The sequence below is a fragment of the Hipposideros armiger genome, unplaced genomic scaffold, assembly GCF_001890085.2.
Source record: "Hipposideros armiger isolate ML-2016 unplaced genomic scaffold, ASM189008v1 scaffold_669, whole genome shotgun sequence".
Lineage (NCBI taxonomy): Eukaryota > Metazoa > Chordata > Mammalia > Chiroptera > Hipposideridae > Hipposideros > Hipposideros armiger.
Genome location: NW_017732019.1, coordinates 933890 through 957510, shown reverse-complemented (window position 1 = coordinate 957510; position 23621 = coordinate 933890). Strand labels below are relative to the sequence as shown.

The window sequence follows — 23621 nt, the reverse complement described above, 5'->3', positions numbered from 1 at the left end:
CTCCAGGTTGAGCTGTTGTTCAGCATCTTAGCTGTAGAGGGCAGTGTCGCTGGCCCTCATATGTGGGATCCGAACCGGGGCCCTCTGGCGTCCCAAGCCAGATCTTAACCAGTGCGCCACTTGGCTGGCCCTACATAAAGTTTTGAACTCAAGTTTTATTCATCATAAAATTCATACAACTCCTCATCACTGTCAAAACTCCCAACCATTAGCTCGTCCTCAGAGGGAAATGCAAGTAAAAAAAATCTACAACCACTGTATAAGATGCACCCAGTTTTTAGACCCCAAATTTTTCGAAAAAGGGTGCGTCTTATACATGGGGAAATACGGTAAGTGTGATAAGAGTCACCACGCTATCTCCTTACATAGAGGATGAGCCTTTGACAATTTTGAATCATTTAGATATTCTTGAGAGAATTCATATATGATTTTATAAAGGCAGAAATGTTAGTAATTTAAGGAGTACTTGCACAGGTGGAAAAAGTGCTATTTTCAAATTAAGGCTTACTGAATGATTAGCAGCAGGCCAAGCATTCTTGGAATTATAATAAAAATGTATTATACAATCTGCTGTCAAGAATCTTAATAAGACGAGCTAAAAATTATCTAAAAAAATTAAATAGTGGAAGCCTTCATTAATCAAATGTTAAAGCAAGTACTTTCCCGATAGTAATAGCTATTCTGTAGGTTGTAAGGAAAGAAAGAGATTATTGTTATTGTGATCACCAATGGTCAAGGAAGGTTAGTGAAGGTAGGGTATGAGCTCTCCTTTTAAGGATTTGGAAGGATGCAGGGGAAGGAAAAGCATGTTTAGCAGAAAGGGGAGAGTAGCTACTTTTTGTCTTTAGCCCTCTTAGCGTATGGTGTACCACTCCCCTACTTTATGAATTGAGTACGTAATAACATAATGTAGACTAGATTACATAATGTGAAAAGGTACTAACATTTATTGAACACTTACTGTGTGCCTGGTGTTCATTATATGTAAGCAAAGCTTTGATTCAAAATAATTTTACACAATAGAGAATAAAAATCTAGTAGAGGAATGAAATGTTGAAAATAGGGCTTTTAGAGTATTTGCAGGGTGGAACACAGTAGGATCAGTTGTAAAAGAGGTATGTGGGATGCAGTTATGGGACTTTGCGCAGAGTAGGAACTCAAATCTTTGTTAATGAATGAATGAACGAACGAATGAATGAACAGGAATTAGCCATATGGTTTTAAAAAACTGCATGAGACACACCTATACCCAGTGACTCAGGATCTCAAGGGTTGGTTGGGTCTAGAAATATTTATTTAAATAGGCTTCCTAAATGATTTTTAATCAGCCCTCTCATCACCAGCTTCTGGAGTAGAAGAGAGAAATTTGGGAAAGGTTGCTTCTTTTGTTTGTACATTTCTTCTGGCAGTTATATTGTTTTGTGTATTTAGGTTAGCAAGGGCTTTGAAGTCATAGCTGTTTTTGAGTTCAAGCTCTACAGTGTACTAGCTGTATGACCTGAAGCTGTACACTTCAAACTTTGCGTGTCTTATTTTTTTCCATCTATTATTTGAGATCATAGTATCTAATGGTTTCTTTTTCTTTTTTTTTTTTAGATTTTTATTGGGGAATTGGGGGATGGGAACAGCACTGGGGAGTTGGGGAGAAGGGGAACAGACAAGTTGCCGTCCTTTTGTTCTTCAGTCTAGTTGTGGAGGACGTTGCTTCGCTGGCCCAAGTTGGCACCATCATTGTGCTCTTCCTCGGCGAGGCAGATCAGTCGCCGGCTTCTGGACGGCCGCTTACGAAGGCTGCTGGCTGCTCACTCTGGCTGCTGGCTACACACAGTAGCCCATGGCAACCCACTGCAGCAGGGGCTGCAGCCTACTCCATCGCCGGAGGCTCACGGCAGCCCAGCTCCAGGTCAAGCTGTTGTTCAGCATCCTAGCTGTAGAGGGCAGTGTCACTGCCTCATATGTGGGATCCGAACCGGGGCCCTCTGGCGTCCCAAGCCAGCTCTTAACCAATGCGCCACTTGGCCGGTCCTCTTTTTCTTTCTTTCTTTTTTTTTTTTTTTGAGGTAATGAATGAAAGTGGTTCAGCACAGTGCTTATTAGCACATAGTAAGAGCTCAATACATTGTAATTATTACAGTTATCAGTTAGATCCCTTTTTATTGAATTGAAGATTTTAAGGAAAGGAACATGGTGTCATGCTTGTTTTATTTCCTGCAGTGCTTTGCCTACTACAATTCTTTGCACAGTCAATATGTTTTTGCTTATTTGAGAGAGAGGTATAGCTAGGACTCGGCAGTTTATTCTAGTGGATTGTAAATAGGCTTCAATGAAGATTTCACGATTGTGAGTTTGAGTGGGATAATAAGGGAGTTAGTTTTAACATGCTGAGTAAAATTGGAATCCGTTAATGAATTTGGAATGATCCATAATTGGAAGTGCTCTAGAGGAAGTTAAAAATACAGGAACCTCAGGAATGAAGGGGGAGAGTTTATATTCATCATTCATTTTTATAATTTATACATTGAAACTAATTAAATGACAATTTAAAGAGAAAACAAAAGATTGAATATTAATGACCCTTTAAAAAATCTTGGATATGTGATCTGGCTTCTTGAGCATCACAGTGAGGAGAATGAATGAGCACATGTGCTTGAAGTGATGAATGATCAGTTATTCTGACAACCAGTCTCCTAGCTCATGCCATTTTTTTTTTCTCCTTAGGAGGAAGTTTGCTCAAAATAGGTCTAAATTTCCTTCCAGTGTTCCTTCTTGTCCCACATACTTCCCCTCCTCCATGTGGAAACAGATAATTGCTTGGACTTGGGGCAAAAGTGTGGAATGGTTAAAATGTAGCTCCAAGCAACATTTTCTGAAACAGAATTTCTCTATTAAAAGGCATTTATTTGCTCACCTGTAATTCTATTGGAACTTGTAGCCTATTTTATGATACTACTGATCTGTAATAGCCACTGGCATAAAGACGGGAGAGTAGAGCAGTTAAGTAATAATAACAATACATTAACATGCTTTATAGCTTGCCGAGTCTTATAAATACATGCATTATTAAGTAACAGTGCAAAATAAGGTGATGCTAGTGGATTAATGTTTTAAGTTTGGTTCTTCAGAGTAGTATATGATTAATATTACTTTGTGTGCTATTTGCTTTACATCTTTATGTGGGCCTTTATATCATAAAATATATAAAAGGTATATCCAGAATTGACTAATACCAGAGCAGAAAGACAAATATAATATCCAGTTTTCCCCCCAAGGACCATTTTGTGGAATTTTAATAATTTTCTTTCAAAATTTTTGCAAAACTTTTCCAAACTGTTGTCTTCTTTAATCCTCATGACAACCTTATGAATTCAGTTTTATTCCTTATTCTTTAGGAATAAAGTCTATGACCACAAGATAGTAAATGCTGGAACAGACATTTCTCACGATATTTTTATTTTTAAGCTTCATATTCTTTCCTATTCACTAGTGAAAAAGAGTTAGGTTGTACTTTTTAGGCCTAAAAGGATTGAGAGAATAGAATGTTGTGTCTGTTGACTCAAAGGAGTTGAGGTTCTTACATTTAACAGTTTTAGGAAAGTACAATGATTAATATAAAAGATACACCTATTTATCAGAATTGTTACCGCTGGCATTTTATCATATTTGTTTCATCTCTTTGTTTTTTAAGAGTGAAAGATCATTATCGATGACTGTCCCTAAGTAGATTTTTCCCCTCCCCAGAGACAGGACCATGATTGATTAACCATTTCTTGTATAAAACTCATTTTTTTGCAATTCATTTCTACCAGTCCAGGCCTTCCCTCTCTCTAACTTGATTACATTTCCACTGCTAGTCTTCTAGTCATCAAGTCTTTGATAATGTCAAAAGTGCTTTTGTATTCTCTCTTTTACTATATTCCCTTTAAGCAATTTCTAAGTCCCTTTTCCTCCTTGTTAGCCAAAATCAGCATTGTAGGTTTTTTTTAATAGATTTTATTGGAGAATTGCGGGAGGGGAACAGCATTGGGGAATCAGGGAAGGGGAACAGACAAGTTGTTGTCCTTTTGTTCTTCAGTCTAGTTGTGGAGGACATCGCGTCACTAGCCTGTGTTGGTATTATCATTGCACTCTTCCCGGGTGAGGCAGATTGGTTGCCAGCCAATGGACGGCTGTTCACAGCAGCTCACAAAAGCTCATGCCCGCTGCCAGCCAGCCCCACTGCAGCCTATGCCGTCGCCAGCGACTCACAGCAGCCCAGCTCCAGGTAGAGCTGTTGTTCACCATCTTAGCTGTGGAGGGCAGTGTCACTGGCCCTCATATGTGGGATCCGAACCAGGGCCCTGCTGCTCACAGCTGGCGTCCCAAGCCAACTCCTAACCAACGTGCCACTCGGCCGGCATATTTATTGCTGATATAATCCAGGGAGATTTTCTGTATATTTAACTTGCTTCCCTGAACCACAAAGGAAAATTTTGGTTTAGTTGTTTTTTGGTTTTTGGTTTTTTTTTTTAAGATTTATTGGGGAGTCGGGGGAGGGGAACAGACAAGTTGCTGTCCTTTTGTTCTTCAGTCTAGTTGTGGAGGACGTCGCTTCACTGGCCCATGTTGGTATTGTGATCATTGCGCTCTTCTCTGGTGAGGCAGATCAGTCACCGGCCACTGGACGGCCACTCACGGCGGTTCTTCGTAGTTGTCAGGGCTGCCAGCCGGTCACGCCGGCTGCCAACCACTCACAGTAGCACGGCAGCCCACTGCAGCAGAGGCTGCAGCCTTCGCCTTCCCCTGCGACTCACGGCAGCCCAGCTCCAGGTTGAGCTGTTGTTCAGTATCTTAGCTGTAGAGGGCAGTGTCACTGGCACTCATGTGAGCTCCGAACCAGGGCCCTCTGGCGTCCCAAGCCAGTTCTTAACCAACGCTCCACTCGGCCGGTCTGTATTTGTTTTTTAAGGAGTTTTGCATCACAGTTGACACTTGAACAACATGGGTTTGAATTTGAGTTCCACTTACATGTGGATTTTTTCAGTACTGTAGATGTATTTTTCTTATGATTTTCTTAATAACATTTTCTTTTCTCCAGCTAGCTTTATTGTAAAAATACAGTATATAATACATATACAAAATATGTGTTAGTCGACTGTTTATGTTATTGACAAGGCTGCTGATCAACAGTAGGCTTTAGCAGTTGAGTTTATTAGTAGTTAATTTTGAGGACTCAAAAGTTACATGCAGATTTTCAACTGTGCAGGGGGGTTGGTGTCTGTAATCTCCACATTGTTCAATGGTCAACTGTATATTCATGATGGATATTGGTCTGTCACTTTCTTTATCTGAAATGTTTCTAATCTGATTTTGATATTAGAATTATTATGTTGTCCTCGCAAAAGGATTTGGTATGGGTTTCCTCTTCTATTTTCTGAAAGTGCTTATGTAAAGTTAGTGTTATTTTTTCCTTAAATATGTGTTAGAATTTACCAGTGAAACCATCTGGGCCTGGAGTTTGGTTTTGGGAAAGGTTACTGATAATTAATAGCTATGGGGTTATTTAAATAGATTTTCTGTTTCATCTGTGTTGATTTTGGTAAATTGTGTATTTTAAGGAATTTGTCCATTACATCTGAGTTGTTTAATTTGATGTTGTGGTTGTTTTGTAATATTCTCTTTTTATCCTTTTGATGTATATATTGTCTGTACCAGGGGTTGGCAAACTGCAGCTCACCAGCCACATGCGGCTTTTTGGGTACGTTCCGTCCCAAAAGTTTGCCGACCACTGGAAGAGCCAATCCTGTCCTTCACAACAATTTAAAAATTATTCGAGAGCCATAAATATATTTTTTACATAATCATTATTGTGTGAATAATATCCTTTAAAAAAATTATAAGTGAAACTATGATAGTTTTATTTTCATTTTCAATTTTACTTCAGAGCCACATGTACGTACCCAAAGAGCCGTATGTGGCTTCCGAGATGCAATTTGCTGACCCCTGGCGGCTCCTCCATCTCAAAAGTTTGCCCACCCCTGGGCTCTATTAACCAGTTTTTCATTGTTTATGTTGGCTGTTTCTGTACTATTTTTTTCTTGATGAGCTTAGCTGATCTTTTCAAAGAATGAACTTTTAGCTTGTTAATTTTCTCTGTTTTCTATTAACTTGATTTTTGCCCTTGTGTTTACTACTTACTTCCATTTACTTTGGGTTTATCTTGCTTTCCTCTTTCTAGCTTTTTAAGGTGGAATCGGAATCTTAGGTCACTGATTTTAGATCTTTCTATTTTTTCTAACATATGCACTTAAAGTTGTAAAGGTCCCTCTAATCAGTGCTTTAGCTGAATCCCACAAATTTTGATGTTTTTTTTATTTTTGCTATTAATAACCTTGAAATATTTTCTAATTTCCCTTGTGATTTCTTCTTTGATTCATTGATTATGGCTAAAAGTATGTTTAATTTCTAAATTTTTCCTAGATATCTTACTGCTATTGATTTTCAATTTAATTCTTTATAGTCAGAGAACATTAGTAGTTATCATTTCAATCTTTTACATTTATTGAGACTTGTTTTATGGCTTAGCATGTGGTCTGTGTCCTGGATTGGCATACGTTTTCTGTAAAGGGCCAGATAGTAAATATTTCAGACTATGTGGGACACATACAGTCTCTGTCTCAGCTGCTGCTGCTTTCTTTCCCCCCTTATTCCCCCTCCCTTATCTCTCCATTCCTCCTACCTTCCCCTTCAAAAATATAAAAAACATTTTAAATTCACCAGTGACACCAAAACAGAGCACAGGTTAAATTTGGCCGTTGGGCCACAGTTTGCTAATTCATTGTCCAAATGAACGTACCTTGTGTACATACTTAGCAAAAATTCATACTCTGTAGTTTTTGAGTGTATAGTCTATAAATTACCAGTTAGGTCAAAATGGTTATTAGTGTTGGTCCTCTATGCCTTTACTGATTTTTTTGGGGGGTTGGGAGGGGGACTTTCATTTATTGCTGAGAAACTAGGTGACAGTTTCCTCCTGTAAGTGTAGAATTATGTGGGCATTTAATTCTGACACATTTCAAGTATGTTGAAACTGTTAATAGGCACATACTGTTATGTCTCCTTGATGAATTTACCTTTCATTGTTATAAAATTTTTCCTTATCTCTGGTGTTACTCTTTTTCTTAGAGTAGTTTTATAGCCACTACAGCCTTCTTATGCTTACTGTTTGCTTCCCATCCATGTTTGTTCATTCTCCATCTTTTATATTTAAAGTGTATAGCATGCAGACAGCGTATAGTTGGGGCTTGCCTTTCAGGAAAAAAAATCTATAACTCGCTTTTAACTGGATAGTTTAGGCCATTAAATTTAATGTAATAATGGACATGGTTAGATTATATACCATTTTATTATTTTTCAAATCTGTCCTCTTTTTTCTCTTTCTGCTTTCTTTTGGATTATTTGAATATTTTTTAGAATTCTGTTTAACTTAACCTTTTGGCTTTCTAACTATATCTCTGCAATTTTTTTAGTTATTGCTGTAGAGATTATAAATAGACATCTTTAAGAAAAATTATTACTCACCATTTACTTACAGTTAATACTTTAAAACTTCATGAAGAGTAGAAATCTTGCATCTCTGTAGGTCTAACTCTCTCCCATTTCCCTACCCCATGTTCTTTTATGCTGCAGTTGTCATAGGCATTACACCTGCATACACTATGACCCCACAAGATAATATCATTTTTGCCTTAAATAGTTATAAGCATGTTAAAAAAATTGAGGAGGGGGAAATGATCTTTTACATTTACCTAGTTGTTTTACCATTTCTGATATTATAACACCTCAGTTTTTCTCTGGCATAACTTCCCCTTAGCCTAAAGAACTTTCTTTAGCTCAGGTTTGATGGCAATGGGTTTTCTTTTATCTGAAAAATGTCTTTATTTCACTTTCATTGTTGGAGGATATTTTTGCTCCTGTAGATTTCTGGGTTGACTGTTTCCCCACTCACTTCACACTTTAAAAATGTTATTCCACTGTCTTCTGGCCTCCATAATTTCTCATAAGAAGGTGATGGTAATTTGCTTCCTGTTGATTGGCCAGTTTTCTCTGGTTGCGCTATTAAGATTTGGTCTTTGTCTTTGGTTTTCAGAAATTTTATTATGTTCTCTAGGAGGTATGGTTTTCTTTATATTTATTCTGCTTGGGTTTCATTGAGCCTCTTAAATTCATAAATTTATGTCTTTTACTAAATTGGGAAAGTTTTCAGTCATTATTCCTTTAAAAAAGGCTTTTATTACCCTCTTTCTCTTCTTGAGGACTTCAGTATGTCACCTTTTTCGTATTGTCCCTGAAGCCTCTCTTCTTTTCTCTGTGTGTCTTTTTTTAGGCCTTTTTTTTCTTTTTTCAGATTGAATAATTTCTACTTAGCTTCCTGTCACCTCAATTCTGCTGTTTAGTTCATCCAGTGAATTTTTTAAATCTGATGTTGCATTTTTCAATTCTAGAATTTCCATTTGTTTATAGTTTTAGAGTCTCTGGTGATATTTACTATATTATTAGTCATAACAAGTGTGTTTTTCTTTATTTCATTGTGATAGTGATAGATGCTTTCAAGTCTTTATTTGTTAATTCTAATATTTGATTCATTTTGTCTAATGTTAAATGTGTTTCCCTTGGAGAATGGGTTACATTTTCCTGAAACTTCATATGTAGAGTAATTTTGGTTTGTATGTATATAATACTATTCTTATTTATCTCTTCTCTTGTTGATGAGTATATGTTTTGCTTCTAGTTTTGGGCCACCATGAATAATGCTGTTGTGAATAAATGTGTGTGCATCTTTGTGTGGACATGTTTTTATTTTTTTTGTTATATACATAGAAGTACAATTGGTGGTCATATGGTAAGTGAATGTTTCAGTATTTTCTAAAGTGGCTGAATCATTTTGCATTCCAACTCAAATGTATGATAGTGTACTTTTAATATGATATTTTTTTTTCTTTTTTTTTTTATCCAATAGAGTTGAACATCTTTTCATTTATAGCCATAGGTCTTTTTCTTTGAATGGGTAATATATTTTACCTTCTTCTTTATTTCCCTCCCTTATTGTAATCACCTTCTAGGTATCCTTTAATATAGTAAGGAAATTAATTGTTTGTTCTGAGTAGAGATGGTTTTTCTCTTTTGGTCACTTTTGGTATGTTTTTAAATTCTCAAGTAGTTGAAATATTAATCTTTTTTAGTGTCTGAATTTTAAATTACAGTTAGCCCTATTCCAGGATTATAAAGAAATTATCCTACATTGTTTTTTAAAACTTACAGTTTGATTTTTTTCCTCCTTTTAATCCTTGGTTCATTTAGATTTGTATTACTTTAACATGTACAGTAGTACCCAATTTAATTTTTTTCTGGGTAACTACCAAGTTTAAATAGCTTCTTTTTATTGTAAAATATACACAAAATAAAATTGACTATTTCAACCATTTTTAAGTGTGCAGTTTAGTGGCATTAAGTACATTCACGTTGTGCAATTATTACCTACCATTCATTTCAGAACATTTTTATCTTCCCAAACTGAAACTTGACCCAAAAAATAATTACAGCCTTCCCACACCCCCATCTTTCTGTCTCTATGAATTTGACTATTCTAGGTACCTCACATAAGTGAACCATATAATATTTGACCTTTTATGATTGGCTTATTTCACTTAGCACAATGTCCTCAAAGTGAATCCATATTGTAGCATGTGCCAGAATTTCCTTTCTTTTTAGGCTGACTAATATTCCATTGTTCGAGTATGTATGTACCACATTTAGTTTATCCATTCCTCTGTCAATGGACTGTTGGGTTGCTTCTACCTTTTGGCTATTATGCAAAATGTTGCTGTGAACATTGTTGTACAAATACATGTTCAAATTCTTTCTTTCAGTTCTTTTGGGTACTTATCCAGAAATGGCATTGCTGGATCATGTACTAATTCTATGTTTACTTTTTTGAGGAATTGCCATATTTTCTACAACTGCTGCACTGTGTAACATTCCCACCAGCAATGTGCAGGGGTTCCAATTTCTTCATATCCTTACCAACATTTGTTATTTTCCTTTTCGGGGTGGGGAGTAGCCATCCTAATAGGAGTGAAGTGGTATCCCATGTTGGTTTTAATTTGCATTTCCTTAATTATTAATGATATTGAGCATCTCTTCATGTGTCTGTTAATTAGCCTTTTTATATCCTCTTTGGAGAAATTAACCCCTTATCAGATATATGATTTGTAAGCATTTTCTCCCTCTCCATGGATTCCCTTTGCACTCTATTGACAGTGTCATTTGGTGTACAGTTACTAATTTTTATGGTGTTCAATTTTATCTTTTTTTGTTGTTGCCTATTCTTTTAGTGTCACATCCCAGAAATCATTGCCAAATCCAGTGTCCTGAAGCTTTTCCCCTATGTTTTCCACTAAGAGTTTTATAGTTTTAGCTCTTACATGTAGGTCTTTGATCCGTTTTGACTTAAATTATGTATGTTATAAGATAAAGGTTCAATTTTATGCACTTGCATGTGGGTATCCAGTTTTCCCAGCACCATTTGTTGAAAAGACTGTCCTTTCTCCATTGGAATGCTGATGGCATCCTTGTCAAAAATCATTTGACCATCTACGGGAGGGTTTATTTCTGGCCTCTATTCTATTCCATTAGTCGATATGAGATGTGCTCAATAAATACGGTGAATTTAAATTTAAAAAATTTACTATAGTAAAAGACACATTGCGATGTTTGACACAGAGCCTTTCTGTTGTGATCACAAAATACGGTGAATGCTGCTGCCTAGAGCTATCCAACAGAAAGGCGGGATCTTCAATACAGGAAGCAGTGCATGGAACCTTAGTAACAGTGTGTGACAAGTTTCAGCTTGTTCGGTGCAGTCAGTTGGGTGTGAGCCATGGTTGAGAGAAGGTGTGTTTTTTGTTGTTGTTTTTTTAAGATTTTTTTTTTAATTGGGGGAGGGGAACAGCGTTGGGGAATTGGGGAAGGGAAACAGACAAATTGCTGTCCTTTTGTTCTTCAGTCCAGTTGTGGAGGGCGTCACTTCACTTGCCCATGTTGGTATTATCGTTGTGCTTTTCCCAGGTGAGGCAGTTGCTCGCCGGCCATTCACGGCAGCTCACAGCAGTTGCTGGCGACTCACGGCAGCCCAGCTCCAGGTGGAGCTGTTTGTTCACCATCTTAGCTGTAGAGGGCACAGCGTCACTGGCCCCCATGTGGGATCGAACCAGCGGCCCTGCTGCTCAGAGCTGGTTTTCCAAGCCAACTCTTAACCAATGTGCCACTCAGCTGGCCCAGAAGGTGTGTTTTAAAGTGTGCCGTAAATCATCCTCCATCATGACAATGCTCCGTGTCACACATCGCTTCTGGTATACGGCAATTTCTGTCAAATAACAACATTACGGTGTATCCTCATTCACCTTATTCACCAGATCTGGCACCGTGCGACTTCTGGCTCTTCCCCAATGTCAAAACGATTCAACAGTGAGGTAGCCATGACAGCACAACTAAAGACACTCACGAAAGACTTCCAGAACTGTTTCAGAAAATGGCAAGAACGATGGGATAAGTGTGTTCGAAGTGAAGGGGAGTATTTTGAGGGGGATTAATGGCAATGTGTTTTTTACTGTAATAATTTTTTAATTCAAACATTCACCATATTTTTTATCACGCCTCATATTTCTGTCTGTATGTTGGTGCCATGCTGTTTTGGTTACTGTAACTTTGTAGTAAGTTTTGAAATCAAGAAGTGAGACCTCCAACTTTGTTCTTATTTTTCAAGATTGTTTTGTCATTATCTTTTGAGATTCCATATGAATTTTAGGATAGATTTTTTTTTTCCTTCAGAAAACATTGTTGGGCTTTTGATCCGGAGTACATGAATCTGTAGATCAATTTGAGTAATAGCTTGCAAATGTGAAAATTTGTCACAAGTCTGAATCCTACACTAAATGATGTTATCCAGATGGTAAATTTAAGAAAAACGCAAGCTATTTAATCTCATGTTTAAAACTTAATGAGAGGCTATGTTATCAAAATGTCTGCCAGCTTTCTGAAGGAAGAGTTTTTGCGGAAGGCAACTTAGAAAGATTTTGGTTTGTGTGTGTGTGAATGCTTTTTTGCAGATATGTTGTATAATTTGGTTATGTTGTCTTCTGAAGTAGCTTAATATCTAAATGACTTTTTTAAACACCCAAAGAACTTAATAGAAAATTTCAAAGGCTGTGAAAAAATAAAGTATACCGAGAGAATTTATGAATTCAAACAAAGTTCACTTTGGAAAAGTAAGGTTAAAATGGTGTACTGTGATGTTTGGTCAGTATTAGTTTTAATTTTAAATAACATTGTAACAGGAGAGGAACATGCATATATGCTTAGATAAATTCTCAATATGAACAAGTTTGATTTGAAATCTATTTATTTGCATTATTACAAAAAAAATGAACTTTGTATGTGTCAGTGAAAACGAAGAGCTTTTAGTTTAAATAAAGTGATCACATAGTTGTAATTTAAATTGTAATTTAAACAGTTCAAGTTATCACATGCTAAATAATTGTGAGAAAGGAATTTCTTTTAGTCAGAAAAAGTGAGAGAAACTTGTCTATCATCTACTTGTACAGTTTCTTCTCTATAGTGGCTATAAAGAATTTTGAGAGTTTACCTTAAAAATGTCTTAATCAAATTGGCCATTTCATGTATAAAATCTGTTAGAATTAAGTTAGGTTAATGGAAGCTTATATTTGAAAAGCTTTTATTTGAAAGTTTTCAATAAATTTAGTATACACGTATTGATTGCATCTTTCCTAATAATTTAATATAAAGAAAATTTAAACCTTTTAAGCAAACCTCTTATAGCTGTATCCAAATCCCCTCCAGTTTCTTGAAATATGCTCTTCAAATATTACCAAATTTTGTATGCATTGACATGTAAAGGGTGGAAATATACTTTTCCAACTCATCCTTTTAGACTTCTCTTTTAGACTCAGTTCCTTTAAATCGTCCTAGGCTCTTTTCCTCTTCTCTCTCCTCCTTTCTCTATGTAAATGCTTCTATTCTCTGCTCATATAAAAAATGTTTTCACCTGAGCATTAAACTGTCGTTTTTAAGTCAGAGAGTTCTGTAGTCATATTCCGATTTTTTTTTTTTTTTACTCTTGTGACATATTTTCTAGATACTCTCTGAACTTTGGCTCTTGTGAATTTTTGAGTATTTTCAAAGCTTAGTTTTCAAAACAGTTTTTCAAGTTTGCTAATAGTGTAAGAGGAGTGAAATTCTTATTTTGTCATCTAGCTCTCTCTCCACTAGAGAAAAATGTGACTTTTTGAGGGTTCAGCCTAACTCAGCAAGTCTTCTAGAGTTTAGTATATGACTTTCTCTGTTTTTTAGATTGCATTCTACACCACATTTTTTCTTTGAGCCAAGAGCCAAATTAATTTTTAGAGGCTAAGCAACTTTTAAAGTTAAGCGAACTAGGACATTTCCCCTTATATTTCTTAAAAATTGGTGAAAATATTTTGCTCTATGATAATCATTAAGTACTACAGTTTAGTAACCTGTATCCAGTGCATCCAAACTTTACGTGATTTTGTTCTTTTGCAATGTTTAAAAAATTTTAAATCCAAGGCAGTAGAACATTAATAAACATATTTGGCTGTTCTCCCCTACCCCACATTTAGAAAATTATTTTGCTGTGGTGTATTGGATATAGTAGAAATGATTAGATGTTATGGTATAGCCATACAGTTTATACTGTATGTAGTCATTTTTGTGTTTTGGTGAAGAGCGTACTTGTTTTGATTATGTATTAATTGTTTTGTATTAACAAGTTAATTAGATACCTCTTTTGGTGTTTGTTTTGAAAGTAATTTATGGCTGAAGATGCTCAAGCTAGGGAATTTGATTTTGACCAGGAATGGAGCATTGATTAATGTGGTGAATTTTTGTTAAATGGAGGTTTCTTAAGAGAGTTTCTACTTTAATATGGTTTCTACTGCAAATACTTTAGTATCATATTTAGGAGATGGTATTTACACACATAAAAATAACAATATAGACTTGTGTTACAGGTTCAGCAAGTGGTTGAGATAGCTTATTGGAGGAGCAGATGACTGATAAATTAAAATTATCAGGAAAGATTTCATGGAGGAGTCCTAAGTTGTGGTAAGAACTTTTTGAGAGAGTGCAAGTGTAAGCATAGATAATATGTGAAGGGGAAATGTGCAAATCATGTAGAGGAAAGTGAGTATGCTGTGAGTTGGGTTTATGGAAGCAAACGATGGGAGACTTAATACAATTAAATTGGGGCTTATGGAGAATCTTGATATTCAGCCAAAGGAATCAGAATCATAACTTTTTTTTTCCTTTTTTTTTTTTTGAAGATTTTATTGGGGAATTGGGAGAGGGGAACAGACAAGTTGCTGTCCTTTTGTTCTTCAGTCTAGTTGTGGAGGACGTCGCTTCACTGGCCCATGTTGGTATTGTGATCATTGCACTCTTCCCCGGTGAGGCAGATTGGTCACTGGCCTCTGGACGGCCCTCACAGTGGCTCTTGGCAGCTCATGCCGGCTGCTGCCGCTCACGCCGGCTGCCAGCTACTCACGGCAGCCCACTGCAGCTCCCCTGCAGCCTATGTCATTGCCTGCGACTCAAGGCAGCCCAGCTCCAGGTCGAGCTGTTTGTTCAGCATCTTCAGAACTGCTCAGAGCTGGCGTCCCAAGCCAGCTGTTAACCAACATGCCACTCGGCCGGCCCAGAATCATGACTTTTTATCTATGAGAGGGACTTTAGGAACTATTTACAATTAATCATTTTGCAGTAATGGGAACAAGTTTGTACTTATAAGCAGTAGAGCCTCAGGTGAAGATTTTTGAGTTAGGCAGTGGTTTGGAGGGCAAGATTATTCTGTTCTCCTTCATAGGGGTCATAGAATTGGAAGCAGGGCATTCTGTTCTGTCTGTTAGGGTATTGTTGTGTATAATGACTTTAATTGCTGTGGTGACAAATGGGAATAAAAGTGGAGGGATTAGCTAAAGGAATGATTATGCATTATGCATTAATCCTTCCACTACATGTTGGTAAGACAGTAGACTTTTAGGGTGTTGTGGCTCAATTTTAGGCTGTTCTGTTTTAAAGAAGTCTTTATTTTGATAAGGCTCAGTAAGTTCCTGTTGTCTACCAGAGAGGCTGAATATACTCTTTGCCCTCCTCTCAGTGCCACTGTAGTCTCTGTTTTTCAGGTTTCTTTTAACTAATACCCTCTTCAGCTAGGTTACAATTAGTTTTTAGTGAATTCAATGGGAACAGGATATTCATAACAGTTGATGGTGCTTTATGTGTATGAGTAATTAGTTCTAATTTTTTTGTCCTCATACCAGGGAAGTGTGACTTGTTCAGTCATGCTGATATCCATCTATTACAATTCTGTTCTACACTTGAAGGTCTCTCACATGAATAAGAGACTCTCACTTGGAAGAATAAAAAAGTTTTGGCAGTGGAAGGATGATAAAAATATATCAGATATGAACTGTAATCTGAAAATCTACAGACTGACTTTGGTTTATGGGTAATGGGATAATTTGTATCGTAAGTATAAGCATTTAAAAGTTAAGGTATCTGTACGACCTTTATCTGATTATTGGAGGAATGGAAGATTTGAAGAGAACGGATGAAAAGAGTAATTATAATTAGAGTTGACATGTATTGAACATGTACTCTGTGCCAGGTGCTGTGCTTTGTCTTGTTCTCTTATTTACTACTTTGAGCAATCTTTTTTTCTTTTAAGATTTTTTACTGGGGAATTGGGGGGATGGGAACAGCGCTGGGGAATTGGGGAGAAGGGGAACAGACAAGTTGCTGTCCTTTTGTTCTTCAGTCTAATTGTGGAGGACGTTGCTTCGCTGACCCAAGTTGGCACCATCGTTGCGCTTTTCCCCAGCGAGGCAAATCCGTCGCTGGCTTCTGGACGGCCGCTCGCTCTGGCTGCTGGCTACACAAGGTAGCCCATGGCAACCCACTGCAGCAGGGGCTGCAGCCTACTCCGTCACCAGTGACTCATGGCAGCTCAGCTGCAGGTTGAGCTGTTGTTCAGCATCTTAGCTGTGGAGGGCAGTGTCACTGGCCCTCTTATGTGGGATCCGAACCAGGGCCCTCTGGCATCCCAAGCCAGCTCTTAACCAACGCACCACTCAGCCGGCCCTACTGTGAGCAATCTTGAGTTACTTATTTTACAGATGAGGGAGTCAAGAGTTAGAAATTATTATGAAATAACACTTGTACTCACAAGGGCACAGGTAATCAGCTATCTGGGAGGCTATGAAAGTTTTCATATAGAGGCAGTGGTACTTAACCTGAATTTTTCAGGATGAGTAAGAGTTTAGACATTGCAGTCAGAATTGAAAGGAGCACATCTCCTATAGTTAAGTTATAACAGTGTTAATAGTGGCTCTGCGGCATGAAATGAGTTGGTCTGCTCAGAAACTGTCAGCAGTTTCATAGGGAGGGAGTCTGGTGTGGTGTCAGGACGGCTGGGAGAGGCTCTCAGGAGCCAGATATTTAAAGGGGCTCTTTTCTTACCTTGCAAAGAAATTTTGTTTATTTATTATTTAAAACATGGACACTGGGAAATATTTGAAGCGATTTAGTCAGTAAAGTAGTATCACATTTTGAACAGTTTATGTTTTCCCCTTATTTTAATGATTTAGTCTACCTGGCATTGTAGGGTTCTTGAACATAGTTTTGGGACTAAATACCCCCAAGAGAGAGATTTTCCCCTTTTATATCAGACAGATTTTTCTGTAGATATTAGAATACAAGAATATCAGCAATTTACCTGCCTGTTATTTAGCAGCGTGTTTGAATATGAAATCATATAATAAAATATTGTCACTTGCTCTTTAAAGCCTGCTCATAGTTAATAGGTTTCCCCACATAGCCCAAAAGTGTCCAGCTATCTCCTAAGTATGTGCTGCTTGTCAAATCTCAGCTTTTATCATTTCTAATCATCATTGTTGTTATTATTTTGTTATTGTAAGCATATAGGCTGAATCCACTATGGCAAACCATTTTAAAAAGTATAATTTTGAATAGTAGTACATTCAAATGGTATGAAATGATATGCAATAAAAATTTCCTTCCCACCTACCCAGTTCCCTTCCCTGGAGACACATAAAATTATTGATTTCTTCATACTCTTCCAGAGATCGTCTGTGCCTATACAATCAACTATATTTTCTATGTTCTTAGCCCTTGCCTTTCTTTTATACAAATATAGACTACTTGAAACATTGTTTTGTACTCTGCTTTGTTCAGTTAACAATACATTTGGAGATTGTTCCATATCAGGACATAAAGAGCTTCTTCAGTCTCTTTTTAAATAGCTACCTAATATTCCATAGTATAAATTTAACGTTTTAACTTTCTCATTTGATGGTTATTTAGGTTATTTCCAGCCTTTTGCTAATATCAGCAAGGTTGTAGCAAAAAACAAAATGCAGTATATACATCTACGTACATATTTATGTAGAATAACATTGCCTTGTTATGTTATTTCACACATGTATGAATATTCTTGTAGGATCAATTTCTGGAAGTGGAATTTCTGGTTAAAAGCTATGAGTATTTATAATTTTGGAAGTAGAGATGTTTAAATGAATTGAAGCTATGGAATTTTACATATGATTTACTTACATTGTAATCTTATTTCAAATAAATGGAAATCTAAGAATTAAATTTATAATTGCTAAGGTATTACTGATATCCTTAATGAAATTCTTTTTGGTTTGCAGATATACAAAACTAGGATATGCTGGAAATACAGAACCACAGTTTATCATCCCTTCCTGTAAGTATTTCTTTTAAGCCACAAATGAACTGATTTTTAAAGATCTTTTCCTTAATAATGAAAGTAAAAGAGATAATCATTTCTGGCACACTGTATGTAATACTTAATTCTTTAAAAACATGGTTTGCCAAAATTTATGTGTGGCCTCGTTTCTGCACCTCTGACCATTTCATTTCAGCTCTCTGTGTAAGCCTTCGTTTACCAAGTCTTCTTAATATCTCTTTGTCAAGACACAAATTAATTAATTAAACAATTTTCTGCTTTGAAGATGTTAGTACTAACTGTGTGGTTGTAACTAACTTAAGTAGTGCACCTCCCATCACACACCTATGAAGATTGTCCTTTGGTTTGTGGATATTATTGTTTGTATTCCTGACAAGAGCCCATGTTTCAAAATAAGGAAGGCATCTCATCTTTAGAGATGTTGACTTCAGCTGTTTTCTAATATCTTCTAACCATACTTACAGTGTTTTTGTTCTATCCTATTATTGTGAACTTCATATTAGCTGACCATCAACTTTCCGTAGTTTTTAAAAAATACTCTCATACTTGGTTTGTTAGTGCTCTTATTGGTTAGCATGGATTATGTATTTTGTGGTTGATGGACATACTTTTGTACTTTTGACTTTCAAACAATTCACCTTTTGCATGTTATATAGTAACACCTCTGACCTACTTGTCCTACTGCTGAATTAAGACTTGAGCATATCAGATGACAAACCTTTTAAGCCTTTGCTTGGTGGTACTAACACTTAGAAAATTTAGTTTCGAAAGTGTCAGTAGTTTTGCACACTACTGTTTGAATGTGTGTTTTTGAATATTTTTGTGTATTCTTACTAATTTATGAAGGCAAGAAAGAAATGGGAAAATAAACATGCACAGAGTAGTGAAAGCAGCTTAGGCTGATTTCAAAATCTGAAGTTGAGAACAAGGTAAAAATTATTAGACTTGCCAAAAACCGCAGATCTTTAGTCTCAGTTGGGCACTAATTGGACACGAACAGGTCATCTGTTTTGTCATTTGTATAGCTCAAACAAAATGCAATGTGTTAAGTATGAGAAATACACTGTCAAAATTATTCCTAAAAGGGAAGCTTTTATGTATATTTTTTACTCTGTGGAAGCAAACCTATTTGACTTTTGCACTTCTGATATACTTTTGGCATACTTCGTTAGGATTTGGTTATGTAAGAAATTAGGCTACTACCCTAAGTCTAATTCTCCAATACCTAGAACAGATTTTAAGTGACACTGATGAAATAGCTCATTCAGCTGACTACAGTGGTCTTCGTTTGGTGACACTATTATCTTTTTCATTATGTCTTATTTATTCATATTTGTTGTCTACACTGAAGGACAGGTTTGTTTTTCTTTACTTTTTTCTCCACACTTATATATCAGTAAATTGATTGTTGTTAATTTTAAGAATTTGATGACAAATATTTGCTCTGGTGCTGACAGCTAGTATAGAAGGATTTTTGTGGACTAGTACTTGACTTTAGTTATATTTGAGTTTAGTGTTAGACCATTGTGTATGCTTGTATTAGTTTCCTAAGGCTGCCATAACAAAGTTCCCAAAACCGGGTGGCTTAAAACACAGAAACTTACAGTTTTAGAGGCTAGAAGTCCAAAATAAAGGTGTCAGCAGGGCCATGATCTTGCTGACAGCTCTAGGGGAGAAACCTTGCCTCCTCTATCTAGCTTCTAGTGTTTGCTGACAGTCCTTCATGTTCCTTTACGTGTATATAAATCACGTAGCTGTCTTCTCCCTGTGTCTCTTCATATTGTCTTCCTTCTCTGTGTGGCTGTGTCCAAATTTCCCCTTTATATAAGGACATCAGTCATATTGGATTAGGGCCCACTCTATTAACCTCATTTTAACTTGAAAGACCCTATTTCCCAGAAAGGCCACATTTTGAGGTTAGGACTTCAGCATATCTTTTTTTGGGGACACAATTCAACCCATAAAATGCTGATTTTGTTCTTAACAAGTTTTGTAATCTGTAACAAATTTGTAACACATTTGTAATTTTTTATAAAGCATTATGTTGCAATTAAACTTTTATTTCAGTAGATTACTGATTTGTTACTCTCATCTTTGCAAAATTTGGTTTTGTTTATGTTAAGTGGCTGTTAAGTCATTCTTGGAGATCCTTATAATCTTGATCTTTTGAACCTTAGGCTTTCATCATCATTGTACCCATTCTGTATTCCATCTCTCTGCCAAAATATGCAGTTTTAGTTTTCATTGTCTCTATGAGAGGTTGCAGCATGTTAAAAATTCATTTGCTTACTAAAAGGAGGTTTTTGATTTTGGAGTTTTTTTTTCACCCAGTCAGTTTTAATGCTACAGGTGCAGTGTTTATAATCAGCAGATATAGTCATTGCCACTGATGAGCATGGATATTTGATCTGGAAAGCCTATAGATACGTTTCAAAGTAATTTTCATATATCCTTTTTCTGAAAATTACAGTAAGCCACCTGGATGTCTCTACATTACAAATGAATTTCTAGAGACGTTTTCTAACATTTAAAAGGAGTAGATTGTGGATTTAGAATTTCTTTCCTTCAGTATTTTCTACCTACTTTATTAAGGATATAATTGTTACTAAATGAATGTATAACAGTTGAATGTCAGATTAAGTGTATACACATATATTTTTTATTTATATTATAAATGTATAGATATTATAGGTAATTATAATAATGAACTGCTTACCTTGAAGGATTCAGAAATTTATAACTTAATAAATATGTAACAGGATTTAGGTCTACTACTATATGCTGAATTTCTGAAGATAATTAAGAGGATTGTCCCGCGATTTACCTAAATGATTTGAAATTTCCTTTTGTATATGTGATTTAAGTTTAAGAGATCCACATGCCGTTGCTATATTTAAATTACTCACCTGTAATAGAGCAAATAGGAAGAAAGCTTATTTTTTTTAACTTCCCTTGTAATTTTGCTATTTTCATTTGTGAGTGTTTTTTAATTTTTTCTTTCTGATTGATCATCAAGCATATCTGCATATCTTGACTTGGGGGGATTACAATTTTACTCAAATGAAAATAGTCTTTTTTTTTTTTTTTTAGCTGAGCCATCCTGCCACCTGTTGGCAGCTCAGTGGCAGATCAGCTCAGGCCGGGCATCAAACCGCTGTTGCTCAGAGCTCAAACTCTTGAGCAAGCTTTTAACCAACTGAGCCACTTGGCCGGCCCTTCAAATTAAAATAGATTTTAACATAATTAAAAAATATATAACTGAAGTATTCCTACAGTAGTACTTCTGTTTTGGCATTTTACGTTTAAGGCCTTGTCACTGGGTGGAAGTTGAGATTTCACTGTGTTAAATGAATTTTGTCATTGGTTTCTCATGACCTTTGTGCTTTTGTTTGATAGTTCAAATTTCTAGATCATGTTTTGTTTTAATAACACTTTGTAATGGAAGAAGTTAAATAATTGGTTTCACTTGAAAATAATAAATTTTTTGACATGTGTAAATAACTTTTTTATTTTAAAGGTATTGCTATAAAGGAGTCAGCAAAAGTGGGTGATCAAGCTCAAAGAAGGGTAATGAAAGGTGTTGATGACCTAGACTTCTTCATTGGTGATGAAGCAATAGAAAAACCTACATATGCAACAAAGGTATATTTTTATGATTTGTAAAATTAAATAACATTTTGTTTAAAAAAATCAGTGATTCTGCCATTTGGAATTTCGTTCAGCTACAGGCCTAATACCCTCAACCTCATCAATGGAAATTTCTCCCCTGTGGCCCCTCCCAACCTTGCTTTAACTTTGTTGTTTTCTTTTTTTTTTTCCCCCAAGAGGAAAATTTTTGCTCCTTCTAGTGAGCAGTATTTTCTATACCCACTAGATCTCAGAATCACCAGTGTGTTGGCTTTCTCTTACCTCCACATTGCCACATCTAGAGACATTTCCCTCCCATTGGTATTCAGATCCACATCATTTCTCCCCTTTTTCAAGCTTACGCCATCTGGGAGTGCAGGTCTCTTTTCCCTTTCTGTTCTTTTTCCTTTTCTTGTTCCCTGCCCTTCTTCCCCCCTCTTCCTCTTTACTGAGGCATAATTTATATATAGTAAAAAAGGTAAGTCCTAATTATAGAGTTAAAATTTTTTATGACTGTAATCATAGAAGTTTAGGATATAGAGTAAATCTAGTAACCCAAATGCTTTCCTTGTTCCTATTCCCACAGTCATTACCCCCACCCCTACCAAAAGGTAAACACTATTCTGACTTTTATTATCTTATTTTTAGACACTGACTTTGCCTAATTTGCAAATTTCCTTGCTTGTACCTCATTTCTTCCCTTCTCATAAATTAATCATTAATGAACAACTACCATGTGTACAAAACTTAGCTAAGTGCTGAAAATGCATTTGTAAATAAGAAAATGGCTACCTTGATGTCAAGGTTATTAGTAGCAAAGAAGGCATTGAAGAAGTAATACCAAGTGTTAAGGGTATTAGAAAAAGGAAAGTACAGGATGCTCAGGAGTATATTTTAGGAATAGCTCACCTGGTTTATGGACTCAGGAAAGTCTGTGAAGAGGAAATCTTTTAAGCTGAGGCTTGAAGAATAAAATAGGAATTAGCTGGATGAATTGTGTAGGCAAGGTTGTTGTAGGCAGACTCCAACATTTAGGAAGACCTTAAAGTATAAGGGAAGCTGGAGCTGATGACCAGTATGCTTGAAGCATAGTGAATGAGGTGGAAAGAAGTGAGAAAGCTGGACAGGTAGGCCAGGATAAGATTGTTAAAAGTGGTGTTAGGTCATGTTAAAGAATTTAACTGTGTCCTTCGGGGAACACTAATGGATTTAGGCAAAGGAATAGTGTTAGTGATTGAAGTCTGTCTGCTTGGGCTGGAATTCTGGGTGTGCCACTTTCTAGCTTTGTGATAAAATTCAGCAACTTGACCTTTCTGAGTTTGTTTCATCATCTGTAAAACGGAGGTATTATTAGTACTTTAGGATTGTTGGGAGGTTTAATGAGATAATGATATAAAACAGTTGATATGGTGCTTTGAACATAATGAATACTCAATATATATTGGCTGTTTTAATTAGGACATAGCATCATTTTGGGAAGACCTGACTATTGTAATAGCTAAGGCAAGGAATATTAGTGACTTGAACTACAGAGATGGCAGTGGGGATACAAAGAAATGAAATTGTGTGCACACATTTAACTTTATTATGGAAAACTTGATACATAAAAGTAGAGAAAGGAGTATAATGAACACCCAGGTACTCCCATCTATGGCCAACTTTGTTTTATCTGTATCTTCCCCACCCCCAAAGAGATTATTTTAAAGTAAACCCGGATAATATTTTACCTACAAATACTTCTCTCTTATCTCTTAAAAATATAAATACCACACCTAAATACAGTATGCAATTTCTTAATATTATTTAAAATCCAGTCAGTGCTCCAGTTTCCCTGATTATTCGTTAATCTGTTTGAATCAAGATTCAAACAAGGTTTACTCACTGGATTTGGTTGGTAAGTCTATTCAGTCTCTTTATAGGCACTTCTCGTGTGTGTGTGTGTGTGTGTGTGTGTGTGTGTGTGTGTGTGTCTGTCTGTCTGTCTGTCTGTCTGTCTGTTTTCTTGCCTTTATTTATGGAAAATATTGGTTATTTGTCTTGTTAAATGTCCCATATTCTGGATTCTGATGATTATCTTTGCCATTTCTTCTTTCTATATTTACTTTTTTGTTGTTGTTGTAAAATGATAGATAAA

At 36.1% G+C, this 23621-nt stretch overlaps 1 protein-coding gene across 1 annotated transcript in view; it reads left to right on the top strand.

Moving 5' to 3' along the window:
• Window positions 1-23621, top strand: part of ACTR3 (actin related protein 3) — a 64038-nt gene that overhangs the window by 5157 nt on the left and 35260 nt on the right. The window contains exons 2-3 of the mRNA XM_019626375.1: window positions 17802-17857; window positions 21378-21502. Coding sequence (XP_019481920.1) covers window positions 17802-17857; window positions 21378-21502 — 181 coding nt within the window. The remainder of the gene's footprint in view (window positions 1-17801; window positions 17858-21377; window positions 21503-23621) is intronic.